This window comes from Schistocerca serialis, chromosome 2 (genome assembly GCF_023864345.2).
Source record: "Schistocerca serialis cubense isolate TAMUIC-IGC-003099 chromosome 2, iqSchSeri2.2, whole genome shotgun sequence".
Taxonomy (NCBI): domain Eukaryota; kingdom Metazoa; phylum Arthropoda; class Insecta; order Orthoptera; family Acrididae; genus Schistocerca; species Schistocerca serialis.
In genome coordinates, this window is record NC_064639.1 from 674,224,947 (window position 1) to 674,241,251 (window position 16,305).

Below are 16,305 nucleotides of genomic sequence, written 5' to 3' on the forward strand. Positions count from 1 at the left end.
AGAAGGTACTACTCATGCGTGATTCACCTGCGCATGTGCACAAGCCCGCTCGCAACTGCTCAAACAAATTTAATGTGAACAGTTGTGACGTCATGATCATCGGAGAAAATTTGTTGTTATGAAGCACTGCGTAATCTTCCTAATCCTTTGACACATTTTGCTGTTGGCAGACGCTTGTATGAGTACTGTGTTTTGTTGTTGTATATGGCGCATTTCCTTTGCAATTTAAGTTTTATTTTTGTTTTTTTTCTCTCGCTCACGTTTCATTGCTGCAGTATTATTCTCGGGATATTTTGTTATTGTATTGTTTCTTACCAGTCAAAATTACAAAAATCTAACTGAAAACTAAAACAAAAAAGTTCCCGGAATTCTAAAAAATTCCCAGGTTTTTCCCGGTTTTCTCCCGGATGGAAAAATTCCCAGGTTTTTCCCGGATCTACCGGTTGTCCCGAGTCGTATACACCATGGTATTGAAAATGGTGAATTTTCTTTGCAATTTAAGTTTCATTTTGGTGCTCTTCTCCCATTTATGTTTTATTGCTGCAGCATTATTCTGCAGTAGTGAGCTAAAGTAAAATTTTTTGTTAGAGTATCAGTCCTTATCAGTTAAAATTACAAAAATTTAATTGGAAACTAGAACAATAAAAAATTCCCGGAATTCTAAAAAATTCCCAGTTTTCTTCCTGATGAAAAAATTTCTGGGTTTCTCCCAGATTTTTTTGATTGTCCACGGATGCGTATATACAGCAGTTGCAAGAAGCATGGGGTATTAAACAAAGGGCAGAGAGGAAACTCCTATCATAACCAAGACTTCCTACAAATGAAAACTGTGTGCCGGACCGAGACCCAAACTCTACATCTACATCTACATCTATACTCCACGAGCCACCTTACGGTGTGTGGCGGAGGGTACTTATTGTACCACTATCTGATCCCCCCTTCCCTGTTCCATTCACGAATTGTGCGTGGAAAGAACGACTGCTTGTAAGTCTCGGAGCCTTTGCCTATCGTGAGCAAATGTTCTCTGCCAACTGCACTACTAGGCATGACTTACTACTTGCCCCCCTCCCCAGCTTCCCTTCTACCAGTACATCAGTGCTACACAGTTTAGAGTTCAGTACACAATTTTTAACTGTCATAAAGTTTCAAATCGGCACACACTCTGCTGCTGATCTATGATACTTGTTAATCACTTAGCATGAAGCAGAGGAAGAAACAGTGGTAATCTGTTGCTTTTCATTCAGTTTTTCTTGGGGACTGATGGAGGATGAGGACCAAAAGAAATGTTTTAAGTGCTTGTGAAAGAATGTTCACAATGGTCAATCATATTCAAACGGTTCAGATGAGTTATGACAACACTGATGGAGGACCACCCTTAAGGACAGTTCCCATCACTATGAACTTCACCTGTCATTTGAGAGTATGTTACTGTGCTATGGAAACAAGTAGAGAAAACCTACTTTGTGCCATACAACCTACACTACACGAAATTGCTGGCTTGTTTATATCTACAGTTCAAGCTATACTACAAGATCCACAATAATGCGATGAAGCCTTGTTCTTCACGGATGCCATTCTTCTTCGTGGAAGAGCTGATTTTGCAACAGAAAAAGAATATGTCCCAGTGTGCAAAACTACAAGACACAATCAGGACAAAATTGTGGTAATGATCAATACAGAGTGTCAAGAGAAGGAATATTTGTCACTGAATTGGAGCTGCAAAATATTTGGGTGCTTAGACAGTTTACAAATCTTAAATCTATTGTGGAATCCAATTACTGTTTACATAAGAAACAATACACTCAATCTGAATTGAAACTAACACTGCTGCAATACATGAAAAATGGGAAATATTACAGCCATGTAATGAACTAACTCTGTATGTTTATTTTCAAAAGAACATGCATTCACACAACAAACAGAATAGTGTGCTTTACCGGATATAGAATGTAGTGTACATACCCCATTATAACCAGCAATGTTGCTGAAGTATCTCAACTGGCATACTCTACTTTCTAAATAGGTATCACCATCTGCAGTTTTCTTCTTTGTTCTGTAAAATAAATGAAAAGTTAATCTTGTTATGATGTATATTCCGATGCAAAATAATGTTCATAAAATGCAACCTGAATGCTGAAAATCTGGCTCAATAAGCTGGAGGATGCACTGAAATGTAATTAGTTGAAAACACTAAGAAATCGTTCCACACATTAAGAAGTGTTCTCAGACAAACAAAGATGAAAAATGAATAGTCACAAAGGCAGCAGCAGATTTTCACAAATGTAAGAAGAAAGAATGCAAGCTGCTGTAACTAGTGTTCCCTGCAGCTACCACAAGAGAGAACAGAAATGGACAGCACGAAAATTGACAATGGGATGTAGAAAGTGACACCTGAAAGCTGTGAAACTGGGAAATAAGAAGAGCAAAGGCCAATAGAGGGGAGGCATACATATGAGAAAAACACGAAGAAGTAAGAGAGATATGACCAACAATGAGAATGGTCCAAAATCAAGTAAATGCTTTCAATAAGTTCTAATTGACTGTATTTTGAATATGACATTACGTCAAAATGCTCTACTCTTATTCCCCCCCCCCCCCCCCCCCCCCCACACACACACACACAACATTACAGATCACCTATCCCACATAAGAAATGAGATTTCAACGAGACAGAAACACAGCCGTACAATGATTGCAATGCTTATAAACTTAACTTTCCTAAGGAAATTACAGCTGTGTCAAACGAAATGTCAGAACTTACAATGTAGTAATTGAGAAGAGGCTCTGTGTTTGTATTGTATGAAAGACATCAATAAAGTTTCACATTTTCTAAGGATGTATGAGTCCAATATGAACCAACAGTCATGCATTTAATGTTAGAGCATATTCTATTGTTAACATCAGTGCCATCATTTTATTTGCCTTCACAGCTGCTAACTATATGTAACAATCTGATATATATCCTAACTGTCAAGACACAAACTTTGGCTCCTGGTTGCAATTTCACCCAATATGAAGGTATGGAACTCATAATAAATTGTCTACAATATAAAAGGAATCCTTTGTTTGGTTTTTTACTGCTTTTAGGTTTTTGTAAATTTCTTGTACGCAATACAATTGCGAAATGTCAGATATACATGTTTCATTTTTTGGCTACTGTGTGGCAGAGTGTGAACTGGTTTTCTGAACTACTTTTTCATGAAAGGGCAACATACATGTGACCATGTGAAAAACATACAAACCATAAATCAATTTCAAAGTATCTGAACGTCCGACATTGAGCGTTCTTTATTTTTACTGCAGACGAAACTGAGTGGATACATCAGTTGGGATCATTGGTATACAGGGTATGAGAGAGACCTCTCCAGCTGCTGGATCTGTGAGGATAGCAGCTTTAATGGCATTATTTCACATAGTTTTAATTTGTGAACAGGTAGCATTACAAAGCTTCTGATGATCCAGAGTGCACAGTATTATAAAGCCATAAAAGCAACTTTACTAATATATAGGTTCTCTGTTAAAACCAACTGGGAGGAGGAAAACAAACAGTACATTGTTATGTACATAATTTTTGTTTGAAGTTGTATATACAGAGAAACTATATGTACGGGAGAAACATTATATATGGGAGAAATGTTTTCCATAAAGGTTTACATGTCCTGCTATCATAGTTAAAACTGATTGTGGGACAGAGAATGAAATGGCACCTTTCACAATACAGCACCACTCAGCATTTTGTTTCTCACAGTTGGATTTAACATAAAACTTGTACAAAAATATATACCCTATGTCCATCAAAATGCTTATTAGAGTATCATGTAAAAATGTGAAGTAAATTGTTCAAGAAATTTTCGAGATTTTTACTAACAACATTTTCCTTCATATATCTATACATATATAAATTGAAGTCCTATGTCTGTATGCTCAGGCTATTCTCAGGAACTACTTTAGGGATTTTGATCCGGTTTTGGCTAATGGACTGATTTATGAGTTACGTAAGTGTGTATAATTCTGAAGTATTTTGTGGAATTTGGCTGAATTATGAGGACTTAAAGTCCACGGTTACTGTGAAAACAAAACCATTGCCATCTAGCATCACAGCTCAAACAGCTCAAAGGAGCAATGAAGCTTGACAAAAACCAGTGTTGGGTGTGGTGACCTATTGGTAAAGTACGTGCCTGGAAAGCAACAGGTCGCAAGATTGATTCTGGTTAGACCACGAAAAATTTTTAGTCTGCCTTGTAACCTAGCATCATCTCTCAATGGTGCTAAGATTCATGGATTCCATGTTAAACAGCTTGTCCCCCTTCCCTGCTTGAATAACCAATTAGGAACACAGAAGTTGCCAAAGTAATGTCCAAATGAAACACTTGCACCAATCCATTGAGCCACATAAAATTGTTTGTACCAGAAGCTACATATATACTTTCCTTCCATACACATAAATAAAAGTCCCCAGTCATATTTCTCTGTATATATAGGAAGGCTAATCTCAGGAAATATTGTAGGGATTTTGATATTTGTACCAGAATAGCACTGGAGTCTACTAGTTATCACAAGGCACTATTGTTATCTGTTCCATATTCCATTGGTGTTTGGAGTGGTGGCTTGTCACAACCAGTATAAGATACAAAGCAGGACAGCAACCTCCCCACTGATAAATGAATAGTTGTGGTGCCTTTAATGCCTGGCTCACATTGTCAAGTGTATTGTGGTACGTTATATGAAAGTGATGATATTCAGTTGACATATGTTGTTATTTTAATTTATATCACAGCTTTACATGCTGGCCCTTAAACAAAATTACTGTTGTGTCAGACAAGTCATCTAGGTACACATACTTTAATAGTTATTACGTGAATACGAATTACTACTCATCTGCAATACTGACCTGCATTATCATCCAAATCAGGAACTGGAAAATATAAATTGAAAACATTAACATTCTCTGTAAACTGAGATCAATTCTTTCCAACATACCACAGCTGTGACATCTATCTTTACAGGGCAGCAGTAAGCATTGCATAGAGGGGGTAAGTGATTCAAAAGCAATGAAAATAGTGTACTTGACCGCTGATGTCCAAGTCATATCTGAAGTTCTGTTGTCAGTAGAGTGATCTCTTTTGTGAATTTAACAATAAAACTTCACGAAGATGCCATTTGGACCCTGTTCTGTAAGTTTCAAGGCTCATATACCTTAAATAGGTTAGATGCAGACTGCAGTTTCAGCATTGCTGAATTTATCATAAAGTGACATTTTTCAGCTTCAGTAGCAGTTCCAAGATAGGCGAAATGTTCAGCATGTACCAGTACATTGTTAGCTAAAATTTATTCCATGCTACTGTTACTAACTGTTAATTGCACAATAAAATCCTCTGATGATTGCAAGGCAACTGCTTGCAGACCTAACAACTGTCATAGAAATTGCTATTTCCCAACAAGCTAAGCTGTAAAATAAGGTTCACAGCAGTTGTTCACAATGCCACATGTCCTAAATGCTTGTACTGTCCACAGAAGTGCAGAGACCAGCCCTTATTTTATGGTACCAGGAACAATGAAACTGAGCTACAGAAGGACAACAGTGCTCTTTGTGACGAACCCTATTTCACTTTGCAGAATTATTTTTGTCATGCATCCTTCTAAATGGAAACTGGTAGGCAGTGCAATTACATGTGACTCATGGGAAAAGATCAGTTTGGTAATGATGGGCTCCTGGCATGGGAAAGAGGGATGTTGGATGAGTGAACAGAGCTACACATCTTTCTTGGAAAATATTTTTAATGCCCAGAGGTACAGAGATAAGGTGCTATAACCACTCACGTGGCTTTGTGGAGATGCAGCTGGTGAAGATGTAATTTTCATTGACGCTGTTAAGCATCTAGCTGTTCCATTTGTAACATTTCTTGAAGGAGCAGCATAGCCACTTCAAGAACTTGCCTGGAATACACTAAAGAGAGACAATGTGTAGCCCATCAGCCTCCAACAGTTACTCACCTAAACCTCCAAATTTATCTTTCACAGCAAACAAGACTACTCAAAGAGCTCACACGAGTATGCTGCAATGCTGTCAATCATGTATGGCGACTCGAAGAACCATATCCATTTTAAATGTTTGTAGCATGGAGAGATTTGTTTTGTTTGATCACCTTTTTAAAAAAGTAACGTGAATCCCTTGATTCAGAAAATTTTAAATTACATTTTTCATGCTGCAATATGCCAAATGTCTTTTCATTGAAATTTTACTTGTCCTATAACCATACAGGTATACTGTACCAGAAATATTCTCTCATTTCTAGATTATGGTTAACTCTTGGATACTTTGCTTGTGTAATTCTCTTCTCTTGGTGCCTTCACTGATCTAATTAGCTAAACACACACACACACACACACACACACACACACACACACACACACTGTAAATCTACACTAGAGAGGCTACCAGCAGAACTTCAAAAATTGATGAATTACCAATTGAAAAAAGTGTTTAAAATAACACAGAATACTGAAACTTTCCGGCAGGATAGAATTGTGTGCTGAGCCAGGACTCCAGATCGAGTCCTTTGCCCTTGCCAAGCTAGTGCTCTACCAACTGAGCTGCTTAAGCACAACTCACTACCAACCCCCACAGCTTCACTTCCACTTTTACCTCATCTCCTACTTTTCACCCTTCATAGAACTTCTTCTGCGAAACTTGTAGGAAGAAAGGTTACTGCAGCAACATGGTTTATTCAACTGCAGCGACATAGTTTATTCACAGCCTATGGGCTGTTTCTAGAATGAATTTTTCACTCTGCAGCAGTTTGTGCACTGATATGAAACTTCCTGGCAGATTTAAACTGTGTGCTGGGCCAGGACTCAACCCCGTCTTTCGTGGGCAAGGAGATAAACTACTGGCAGATGTAAAGCTGTGATGATGGACTTAAGTCATGCTTGTGTAGCTCAGTTGGCAGAGAGCACTCACTTGTGGAAAGGCAAAGGTTCCAAATACTCAATCAACAGATCAGAATTATGGATCATTTATAAATAATATTCCTCTTTTTACTAGTAAATACAATGGTCTACAAATTTATAGTTTCAATTTTTTTTGCTGATCATTTTAAGTGAGCTTGATGTTTTTTTAAGTTCACAAATCCTAACACTTTTCAGCTACCATATAAGAAAACACACACATTCAGAAAACCTTTACTAAAAATACATGGTAAAATAAGACACTCCTAACATTATACTGAAGTACTACGTTCTTCAGCAGGAGTAATACAAAGGCAAAAAATTTAATGCCTCTTCTTTTTCCACACAAACCTCTGCTGCACTTTCTTCTGCGCATTGTCTGACGACACTCCCTGTGCAGCTTCTTGCAGTCCCAGCAATCATGCTGACATGCGGTTGGTCCCAATATTATTGCTCCATTTGTTTAATGTCATGATGGAACCTTTCTCCCTGTTCCTCTCTCATAGCACTTAAGATTTTCTGGAAAATAGCTGACTTGAGAGTCCAGAAGTACAGCTTCAATACTCTGAAGTTACCCGTCATGTTTCTTGTAAGATTCTTGTAATTGAAATTTTGACAGTTTCCAAGAAACTTGTTGACACATGTTTAAAGGATGTCGAACTTGACCTTTAAATTTCATCGATTTTGTCTTCAAATGTTTCATCTTTCATTAGTTCGCGAACATCAGGGCTTCTGATATTCAAAGTAACTTACTTTCTACATACTTAGTAGTACAGTAGGGTTTTAATAAGCTGTCTCATAATGCAAAGTTTTATATAAAATAAAGATAGAACTTTAGTTTTCTTTCTTTGAGGAGACGGGGGGGGGGGGGGGGGGGGGGGGGGGGGGTGATGTCCACCAAAGAATTGAATAGCAAATTTCCCCCCCCCCCCATTTTTTTGCGTTCTAATTGGCCAGATTTTCTCAGGCCAGTGTCTGTCTTTTGCAAGAGTGTCCCATTTGCATAGGAAGCAGGAATACTTGGTATAGTCACACTGTCGATGAAGGATCATTTTTACTGTCAAATTTGCCCAAATGGGCCACTAATGTTCTTTGTAATTAAGCTTGTCCAGCATAATGGCTACAAAATCATACTTCTTTTTCAAATGTATTGAATACTACAGAATCATACTTCTTTTTCAAATGTATTGAACATCCAACAGGTATGGAAGCACACTTTTTCCTGTAATCTACAAAGGCCTGGCACTGCTCAGCTCGTGTCATTCCCCTCCAGTGATTGCTTCCCCTTCCAACTCTACTCACATGCTGACATCACGGTCTCACTGCAGCCTGTGGTTTGTTTGTCAGCAATCGCATGGGGCAGCCTGACTGATCCCTGAAAGCATAAGCATAGGCTCCCACATGTTCGCTGGCTGTCCAATTTCAAAGAGGCACCATTGTTCTGTTAGCCTACATGCTCTCGGTGTTTTGTTCAGATTTATTCTCAATAATATTGCACTATTGTTCAGGTTTTCACTTTGGTTATAGCTGTAGCTATTATTCTGGGTTTGATTGTGGTTATTACTGAAGTTATTTTTCTATTACAGTTCTCAAGAGTGCTGAAACTAAAGCATACTGAAAACTTAGTTTTCAATAAAGAGTGGGAGATTAAATGTTTCTTTGTGCATAATTCCGATGAAAAATTCCACTGTTTAATATGTGAAAAATACTTAAGTTGAAAAAAATGTATTAATCTTGCTCAACATTCAATAAAGAAACATATGGACATTATTCTCATGACAAAAGAAGCCCTTCAGTGGATAAGTTAAAGAAAAAGATGCAAGAGTTGCCTGAACAATCAAATCTTAAGGAAAAGAGCTCAAGTGTGTCATATGCGGTATGTTTAAAATTAGCACACTATCAGAAATTCTTCAGCAAAGGGGTACTTGCAAAAGAATATGGAATAGCAATGGCAAAAGCATTTGGTCACGATGATGCTGGTTAACATTAAAACAGTTGTTTTGTCATATAACGCAGTAAAAACTTGTGTCCCGATATGGGATATAGCATAAAAATGAAACTAAACAATTTAGTTGCAAACTGTCGATATTATCCTTTGTGTGTGAACAAAAGTATTGATCTTATTCGTCTAATAGTGGTCAACTTTTCCGTACATGAAAAGTTACTCATTTTTTCCGTTGCTCAGAACAACAGGTCTGGATGTTAAAAAGTGAGTTGACACAATTGTTGATTTTAAAAAGTGCTCTGCAGTTTGCACCAATGATGCAGCTGTTATGTTCAGAAGCGAAAATGGCTTCAATGGTCAGTTATAAAAAAACAGAATAAGTTGTTTAACGTTTTGTTGGTTTATACATCAGGAAGCACGATGTTGGAAAAGTGCTGCCCACAATGAAAGATGTGAAAATTACTAATACAATAAGAGGAGGAATTCAATCACCATCTCACTGAAAATTTAAACAGTTTTTGGAAGCTGATGTGGAATAAGGAGATATACTCATTCATTCTAAAATCATTGGCTGAGCATCGGAAAATGCTTAGCTCATTGTTTTTGCACTCATAAAAAATTTGCATGTTTAACTGATTTTACTAATCATTTAAATAATTTGAATTTGCATTTACGAGGAAAGGGATGCATTGTTTGTGATATGCTTATGGATATTAATGGATTCCAGTGTGGACTTGTGTTGTTTATGTTGCAACTAAGCAAAGAAAATTTGTGCATTTCCAGAGTTGCTATGATATGAAACACGAATAAGTGGACATAATATTTTCAAGATTTACTTGCATTACTGGTGAAGTCTCCATTGAATTTCAGAGTCGTTTTCACGTTTTTAAATCTCTAGAGCTGGATATCATTTTCTTTAACAATCCAACGAAAACTACTGTTTGAAGCGTAAATGTAGGCTTCCGCGGCCGTTGTCACCAAAGATCCACAAAAAAGCCTTTCCTTTACGTCCAACAGTGAGTAGCATTAACTCACCGACCTACAAATTAGTGAAAGAATTGGCTCCGAAGCTTAGACGTTTAGTGAGCCATACAGATTCATGTGTCAAGGACTCCACCATTTTATAGCACTTTTGAAAGAAAAGCATGTATCGGATAGGGATCTGATGGTCAGTTTTGACATGAAGTCTTTGTTCACGAATGTACCCGTGACGGACATCACGAACATCTTAGAGGAATGCATGGCACCTGATACCTGCGACCTAGTGCACCACTGTTTGACATACACCTATTTCAGGTGGAAAGGGGATTTTTATGAGCAGACGGATGGTGTAGCTATGGGTTCCCCTCTTTTGCAGCTGCAGCAGTCATTTTTATGCAAGCATTTGAACAAGGTATTGCCTTTTTTCGACGGGAAGTTTACCGGAAGCCAGAGGGGAAGCTTGGAGAGTTTATAGGAAGCCCACCAACACGGACAGGTATCTGCATGCATCCTCCCACCACCATCCTCCGCAAAAGAGTGTGCTCCCTGCCGCCGCTGGATAAGCAGCTGCCAGTAGCAAGTCATATACCCCTAGCTTACTTATTTGTTACATAGTTTAATTCTTAATTTCTTTGTGTGTTTTTGCGTACTTGCATTGTTTAATTCATAAATATCGGGCGTATTATAGTATTTGAGAGTTGTAGCATTGCGCTTTAGTACCTGAATAGTGTAAATTTGGGTAGTCATTTGTCTTCTGTTTTTGTTTTGAACGGCCAGTGTCGGTTGGTCACAGCCAGTATGCTCCCTGCCGCCGTTGGATAAGCAGCTGCCAGCAGCAAGTCGTATACCCCTAGCTTACTTGTTTGTTACATAGTTTAATTCTTAATTTCTTTGTGTGTTTTTGCGTACTTGCATTGTTTAATTCATAAATTTCGGGCGTATTATAGTATTTGAGAGTTGTAGCATCGCGCTTTAGTGTTTACTTCGTAGATTCTTACTTAAATTGCGTGTGAGTTTCATATAGGAGGTGTAATCTTGAGTTTTAGTTACTGTAATCGTAAATTCAGGCAGATTGTAGTGCAGTCGTTAGGCATTTGTACAGGTTAGTTCATACATTCTTTGTGTGTTTCCCTTGCATTATCTAGGCACGGACTCATGTTTCAGTAACTGTTGTTCAACATCGATTAGAATGGACAGGGACTGTGATTGCTGTGTTCGGATGAGGGCTGAGTTGGCATCCCTTCGCTCACAGCTGCAAACGGCGCTGACTTCGGTCGCGCAGCTTGAGATTGTTGCCAATGGGCACCACTGTGGGGAGCCGGACTTGGGTATCACGGGGATGTCAACCTCGTCCCGTCTGTCCCCAGATCGGTCTGCCACTGTGGTTGCCCCTGTTGTTGCCCGCAGTGGGGCTCAGCCCTCACCTGTGGTTGATTGGGAGGTCGTTCCAAGGCGTGGCAGGCAGCAAAAGACGTCCCCGGAGGCTGATCAGAAAGCCTCTCCGGTGCGTCTGACAAACAGGTTTCAGGCACTGTCTCTGGCTGAGCCAGATGCAGCTGCCTGCCCTGTTTCAGAGGATGATTCTCAGCCTTCAAGGTCCGGGCAGTCGCAGAGGGTGGGCTTATTGGTAGTTGGGAGCTCCAATGTTAGGCACGTAATGGGGCCCCTTAGGGATATGGCGGCTAAGGAGGAGAAGAAATCCAGTGTGCACTCCGTGTCCATTCCGGGTGGAGTCATTCCTGATGTGGAAAGGGTCCTTCCAGATGCCATGAAGAGCACAGGGTGCAGCCAGCTGCAGGTGGTGGCACTAATGACGTCTGTCATCTGGATCTGAGGAAATTCTCTCTGGATTCCAGCAGCTGTCTGATTTGGTGAAGGCTGCCAGTCTTGCTTACGAGATGAAGGCAGAGCTCACCATCTCCAGCATCATTGACAGAACCGACTGCGGACCTTTGGTGCAGAGCCGGGTGGAGGGTCTGAATCAGATGTTCAGACAGTTTTGCGACCGTGTTGGCTGCAGGTTCTTTGACTTGTGCCATAGGGTGGTGGGGTTTCGGGTTCCGCTGAATAGGTCAGGAGTTCACTACACTCAGCTGGCGGCTACATGGGTAGCGGAGGCCGTGTGGTGTGGACGGGGCAGTTTTTTAGGTTAGAAGGCCTCGGGAATGTACGGGGTGGGCTGCAATCTCAAAGGGTGCATGGCAAATACAGGACGTGCTTGGATCAAGGAACAGTCGGAATTGTAGTTGTAAATTGTTGTAGTTGTGCTGGGAAAGTCCCTGAGCTTCAAGCGCTAATAGAAAGCACAGAAGCTGAAATCCTTATAGGTACAGAAAGCTGGCTAAAGCCTGAAATAAGTTCTGCAGAAATTTTTACGAAGTCTCAGACGGTGTTCAGGAAAGATAGATTAGGCAGAATTGGTGGTGGAGTGTTTGTGTCTGTCAGTAGTGGTTTATCTTGTAGTGAAGTCGAAGTAGATACTCCGTGCGAATTGGTATGGGTAGAGGTTATACTTAACAGCCGAACTAAGTTAATAATTGGATCCTTCTATCGACCCCCAGATTCCGATGATATAGTTGCTGAACAGTTCAGAGAAAATCTGAGTCTCGTAACAAATAAATACCCCACTCATATGGTTATAGTTGGTGGGGACTTCAACCTTCCCTCGATATAATGGCAAAAATACTTGTTCAAAACCGGTGGTAGGCAGAAAACATCTTCCGAGATAGTCCTAAATGCTTTCTCCGAAAATTATTTCGAGCAGTTAGTCCACGAACCCATGCGAATTGTAAATGGCTGCGAAAACACACTTGACCTCTTAGCCACAAACAATCCAGAGCTAATAGAGAGCATCATGACTGATACAGGGATTAGTGTTCACAAGGTCGTTGTAGCTAGGCTCAATACCATTTCTTCCAAATCCACCAAAAACAAACGCAAAATAATTTTATTTAAAAAAGTGGATAAAGTGTCACTAGAAGCCTTCCTAAGAGACAATTTCCATTCCTTCCTAACTGACTATGCAAATGTAGACGAGATGTAGCTCAAATTCAAAGATATAGTAGCAACAGCAATTGAGAGATTCAATCCGCATAAATTGGTAAGAGATAGAACTGATCCCCCATGGTACACAAAACAGGTCCGAACGCTGTTGCAGAGGCAACGGAAAAAGCATGCGAAGTTCAGAAGAACGCGAAATCCCAAAGATTGGCTAAAATTTACAGACGCACGAAAATTGGCACAGACTTCAATGCGAGATGCCTTTAATAGGTTCCGCAACGAAACATTGTCTCGAAATTTGGTACAAAATTCGAAGAAATTCTGGTCATATGTAAAGTACACAAGTGGCAAGATGCAGTCAATACCTTCGCTGCACAGTGGTTGGTACTGTTACCGACGAGTGTGCCGCTAAAGCGGAGTTATTGAACGCAGTTTTCCGAAATTCCTTCACCAGGGAAGACGAATGGAATATTCCAGAATTTGAAAAACGAACAGCTGCTAGCATGAGTTTCTTATAAGTAGATACCTTAGGAGTTGTGAAGCAACTCAAATCGCTTGATACGGGCAAGTCTTCAGGTCCAGATTGTATACCGATTAGGTTCCTTTCAGATTACGCTGATACAATAGCTCCCTACTTAGCAATGATATACAACTGCTCGCTCACCGATAGATCTATACATACAGATTGGAAAATTGCGCAGGTCGCACCAGTGTTTAAGAAGGGTAGTAGGAGTAATCCATCAAACTACAGACCTATATCATTGACGTCGGTTTGCAGTAGGGTTTTGGAGCATATACTGTATTCAAACATTATGAATCACCTCAAAGGGAACGATCTATTGATATGTAATCAGCATGGTTTCAGAAAACATCGTTCTTGTGCAACACAGCTAGCTCTTTATTCGCACGAAGTAATGGCCGCTATCGACAGGGGATCTCAAGTTGATTCCGTATTTCAGGGGATCTCAAGTTGATTCCGTATTTCTAGATTTCCGGAAAGCTTTTGACACCGTTCCTCACAAGCTACTTCTAATCAAGCTGCAGGCCTATGGGGTAGCGTCTCAGTTGTGCGACTGGATTCGTGATTTCCTGTCAGGAAGGTCGCAGTTCGTAGTAATAGACGACAAATCATCGAGTAAAAATGAAGTGATATCAAGTGTTCCCCAGGGAAGCATCCTGGGACCTCTGCTGTTCCTGATCTATATAAATTACCTGAGTGACAATCTGAGCAGTTCTCTTAGGTTGTTCGCAGATGATGCTGTAATTTACCGTCTAGTAAGGTCATCCGAAGATCAGTATCAGTTGCAAAGCGATTTAGAAAAGATTGCTGTACGGTGTGGCAGGTGGCAGTTGACGCTAAATAACGAAAAGTGTGAGGTGATCCATCCGTTGGAATTCTATTACTCGATAAATAGTACAATTCTCAAGGCTGTCAATTCAACTAAGTACCTGGGTGTTAAAATTACGAACAACTTCAGTTGGAAAGACCACATAGATAATATTGTGGGGAAGGCAAGCCAAAGGTTGCGTTTCATTGGCAGGACACTTAGAAGATGCAACAAGTCCACTAAAGAGACAGCTTACACTACACTCGTTCGTCCTCTGTTAGAATATTGCTGCGCGGTGTGGGATCCTTACCAGGTGGGATTGACGGCGGACATCGAAAGGGTGCAAAAAAGGGCTCGTTTTGTATTATCACATAATAGGGGAGAGAGAGTGGCAGATATGATACGCAAGTTGGGATGGAAGTCATTAAAGCAAAGACGTTTTCGTCACAGCGAGATCTATTTACGAAATTTCAGTCACCAACTTTCAATTTTATTGACTAGTGATAGAAGTGATGGTCAAGAAGAAGTCTGCAGTTTACAAAATGATCCATTCACGCTATCCCAAACAGATAAAGATGCAGCAATTTTTGAAGTCATTCCACAAGATCAGTACCAAAACTAGGAGACTTTGCTCTTAAAATGAAAGCTTTTTTCAGATTAACATACACTTGTGAAAGTACTTTTTCCTTTAATGAATAACATTAAAACTGCTCAGCATAAAACAGTGAACAATGAGTCCTTGAAACATCAGCTTTGTTTTGCTACAACGCAAACTGAAATTGACAGTGCAGAACTTGTCAATTTCAAATTAAATAAATCTAACCTAAATAGTTAAATATCTTGTTAAATTAAGCATAAGAATATGAGACAGATAAGTAAAACTGAAAGTTGTAGTACATTACATCATATGATGTTTCTATATAGGGACCAGGTAAGTCTCACGACGCACACTGTCTGTCAGTCATCCCTGCAATTGGCCAGTAAGGCTGTGGTGGGGCCATGACAGCACAGGACAGGTGAGGTTGGAGGGGGAGGGTGGGGGGAACACTTGCTGCAGGGAAATGTGTCGTGAGATACACTTTGCCAGGCCTGCCTTAGAAGGATGGCATTGAGACTTCTTTTTGAAGAATTGATGAAGTCTCCAATCTTCTGCCTCGTACTAAATCCCAAAGATTAGCATCAAACCAGGAACATCGAAGCAAGTACAGAAAGAAATCTCTGTTTTCTACTTCTGAACCAAGAGAAAGAGGCTAAAGAGACCAAGAAGCTCTTTTCCAGTTTAGAGGCTAACACTTATGCAATATCTTTTAGGAGTGACAGGTATATGGTCAAATTCTTTAATTCAGATTGTGAAAACAATTGTGGCTCATGGCAGTTCTTGACTTCACAACCTTCATCATGACCATCGTATGTCTTGTTTCCCAAAAGTGGAAACACACCATAAAGACTATCAGGTTGCACAAGTACAGGAATATCAGGTCCATGATGCATAGGAGGCAATGAAGATACAATGTACAGATAATAGATTTCCTTTCTGGTTTTAAAGCTGTGTTCAAAAGTAACACTCATCACTGAAATTTCAAAACTCCTTTGATACTACTGGTATCCCAAAACAATAAGATCCCATCTTTTGCTTAGACCAAATGCAGAGTCCTTCCTCACAACTTAAACATACTCAACGTGGGGTCTATGACTTGTTCTGATTCCCAAACTTTACGCCAAAGTACACAAAATAGACTTCTTTGATCAAGTCTGAGATTGACTACTGTTGCTATTTCACTAAAAGCTTGCCACAGATGTAGTCAGAAGAGTTAATATAAGCTCTTGCAGCCACGAAATTCGCAAAAATAGATATCAGTCAATCACATACTGCTTATGTTTGAGTGAAAAACAGTACGTAAAACAAACATATAGGGCTCGATATTATAATATCACAGCAATATGTAGGTAGCTGTATTGTAAAATATAAAGGAAAACACCTTTTATTATCAGGTTACATTGCAAACCTTCACAAAAAAATACTGGAATTATTATAACAATTAAATAGCTACATTTTGCATACCTCAGAGAAATCATCATTTTTGTCAAAAGTGCATATGATTG

At 39.6% G+C, this 16,305-nt stretch overlaps 1 protein-coding gene across 3 annotated transcripts in view; it reads right to left on the minus strand.

The window, feature by feature from the left end:
* LOC126457766 (cleavage and polyadenylation specificity factor subunit 1) overlaps positions 1 to 16,305 on the minus strand; it is a 296,801-nt gene that overhangs the window by 88,290 nt on the left and 192,206 nt on the right. For all 3 annotated transcript variants that reach the window (XM_050094330.1, XM_050094331.1, XM_050094332.1), the window contains one exon: positions 1,963 to 2,053. In XM_050094330.1, coding sequence (XP_049950287.1) covers positions 1,963 to 2,053 — 91 coding nt within the window. The remainder of the gene's footprint in view (positions 1 to 1,962; positions 2,054 to 16,305) is intronic.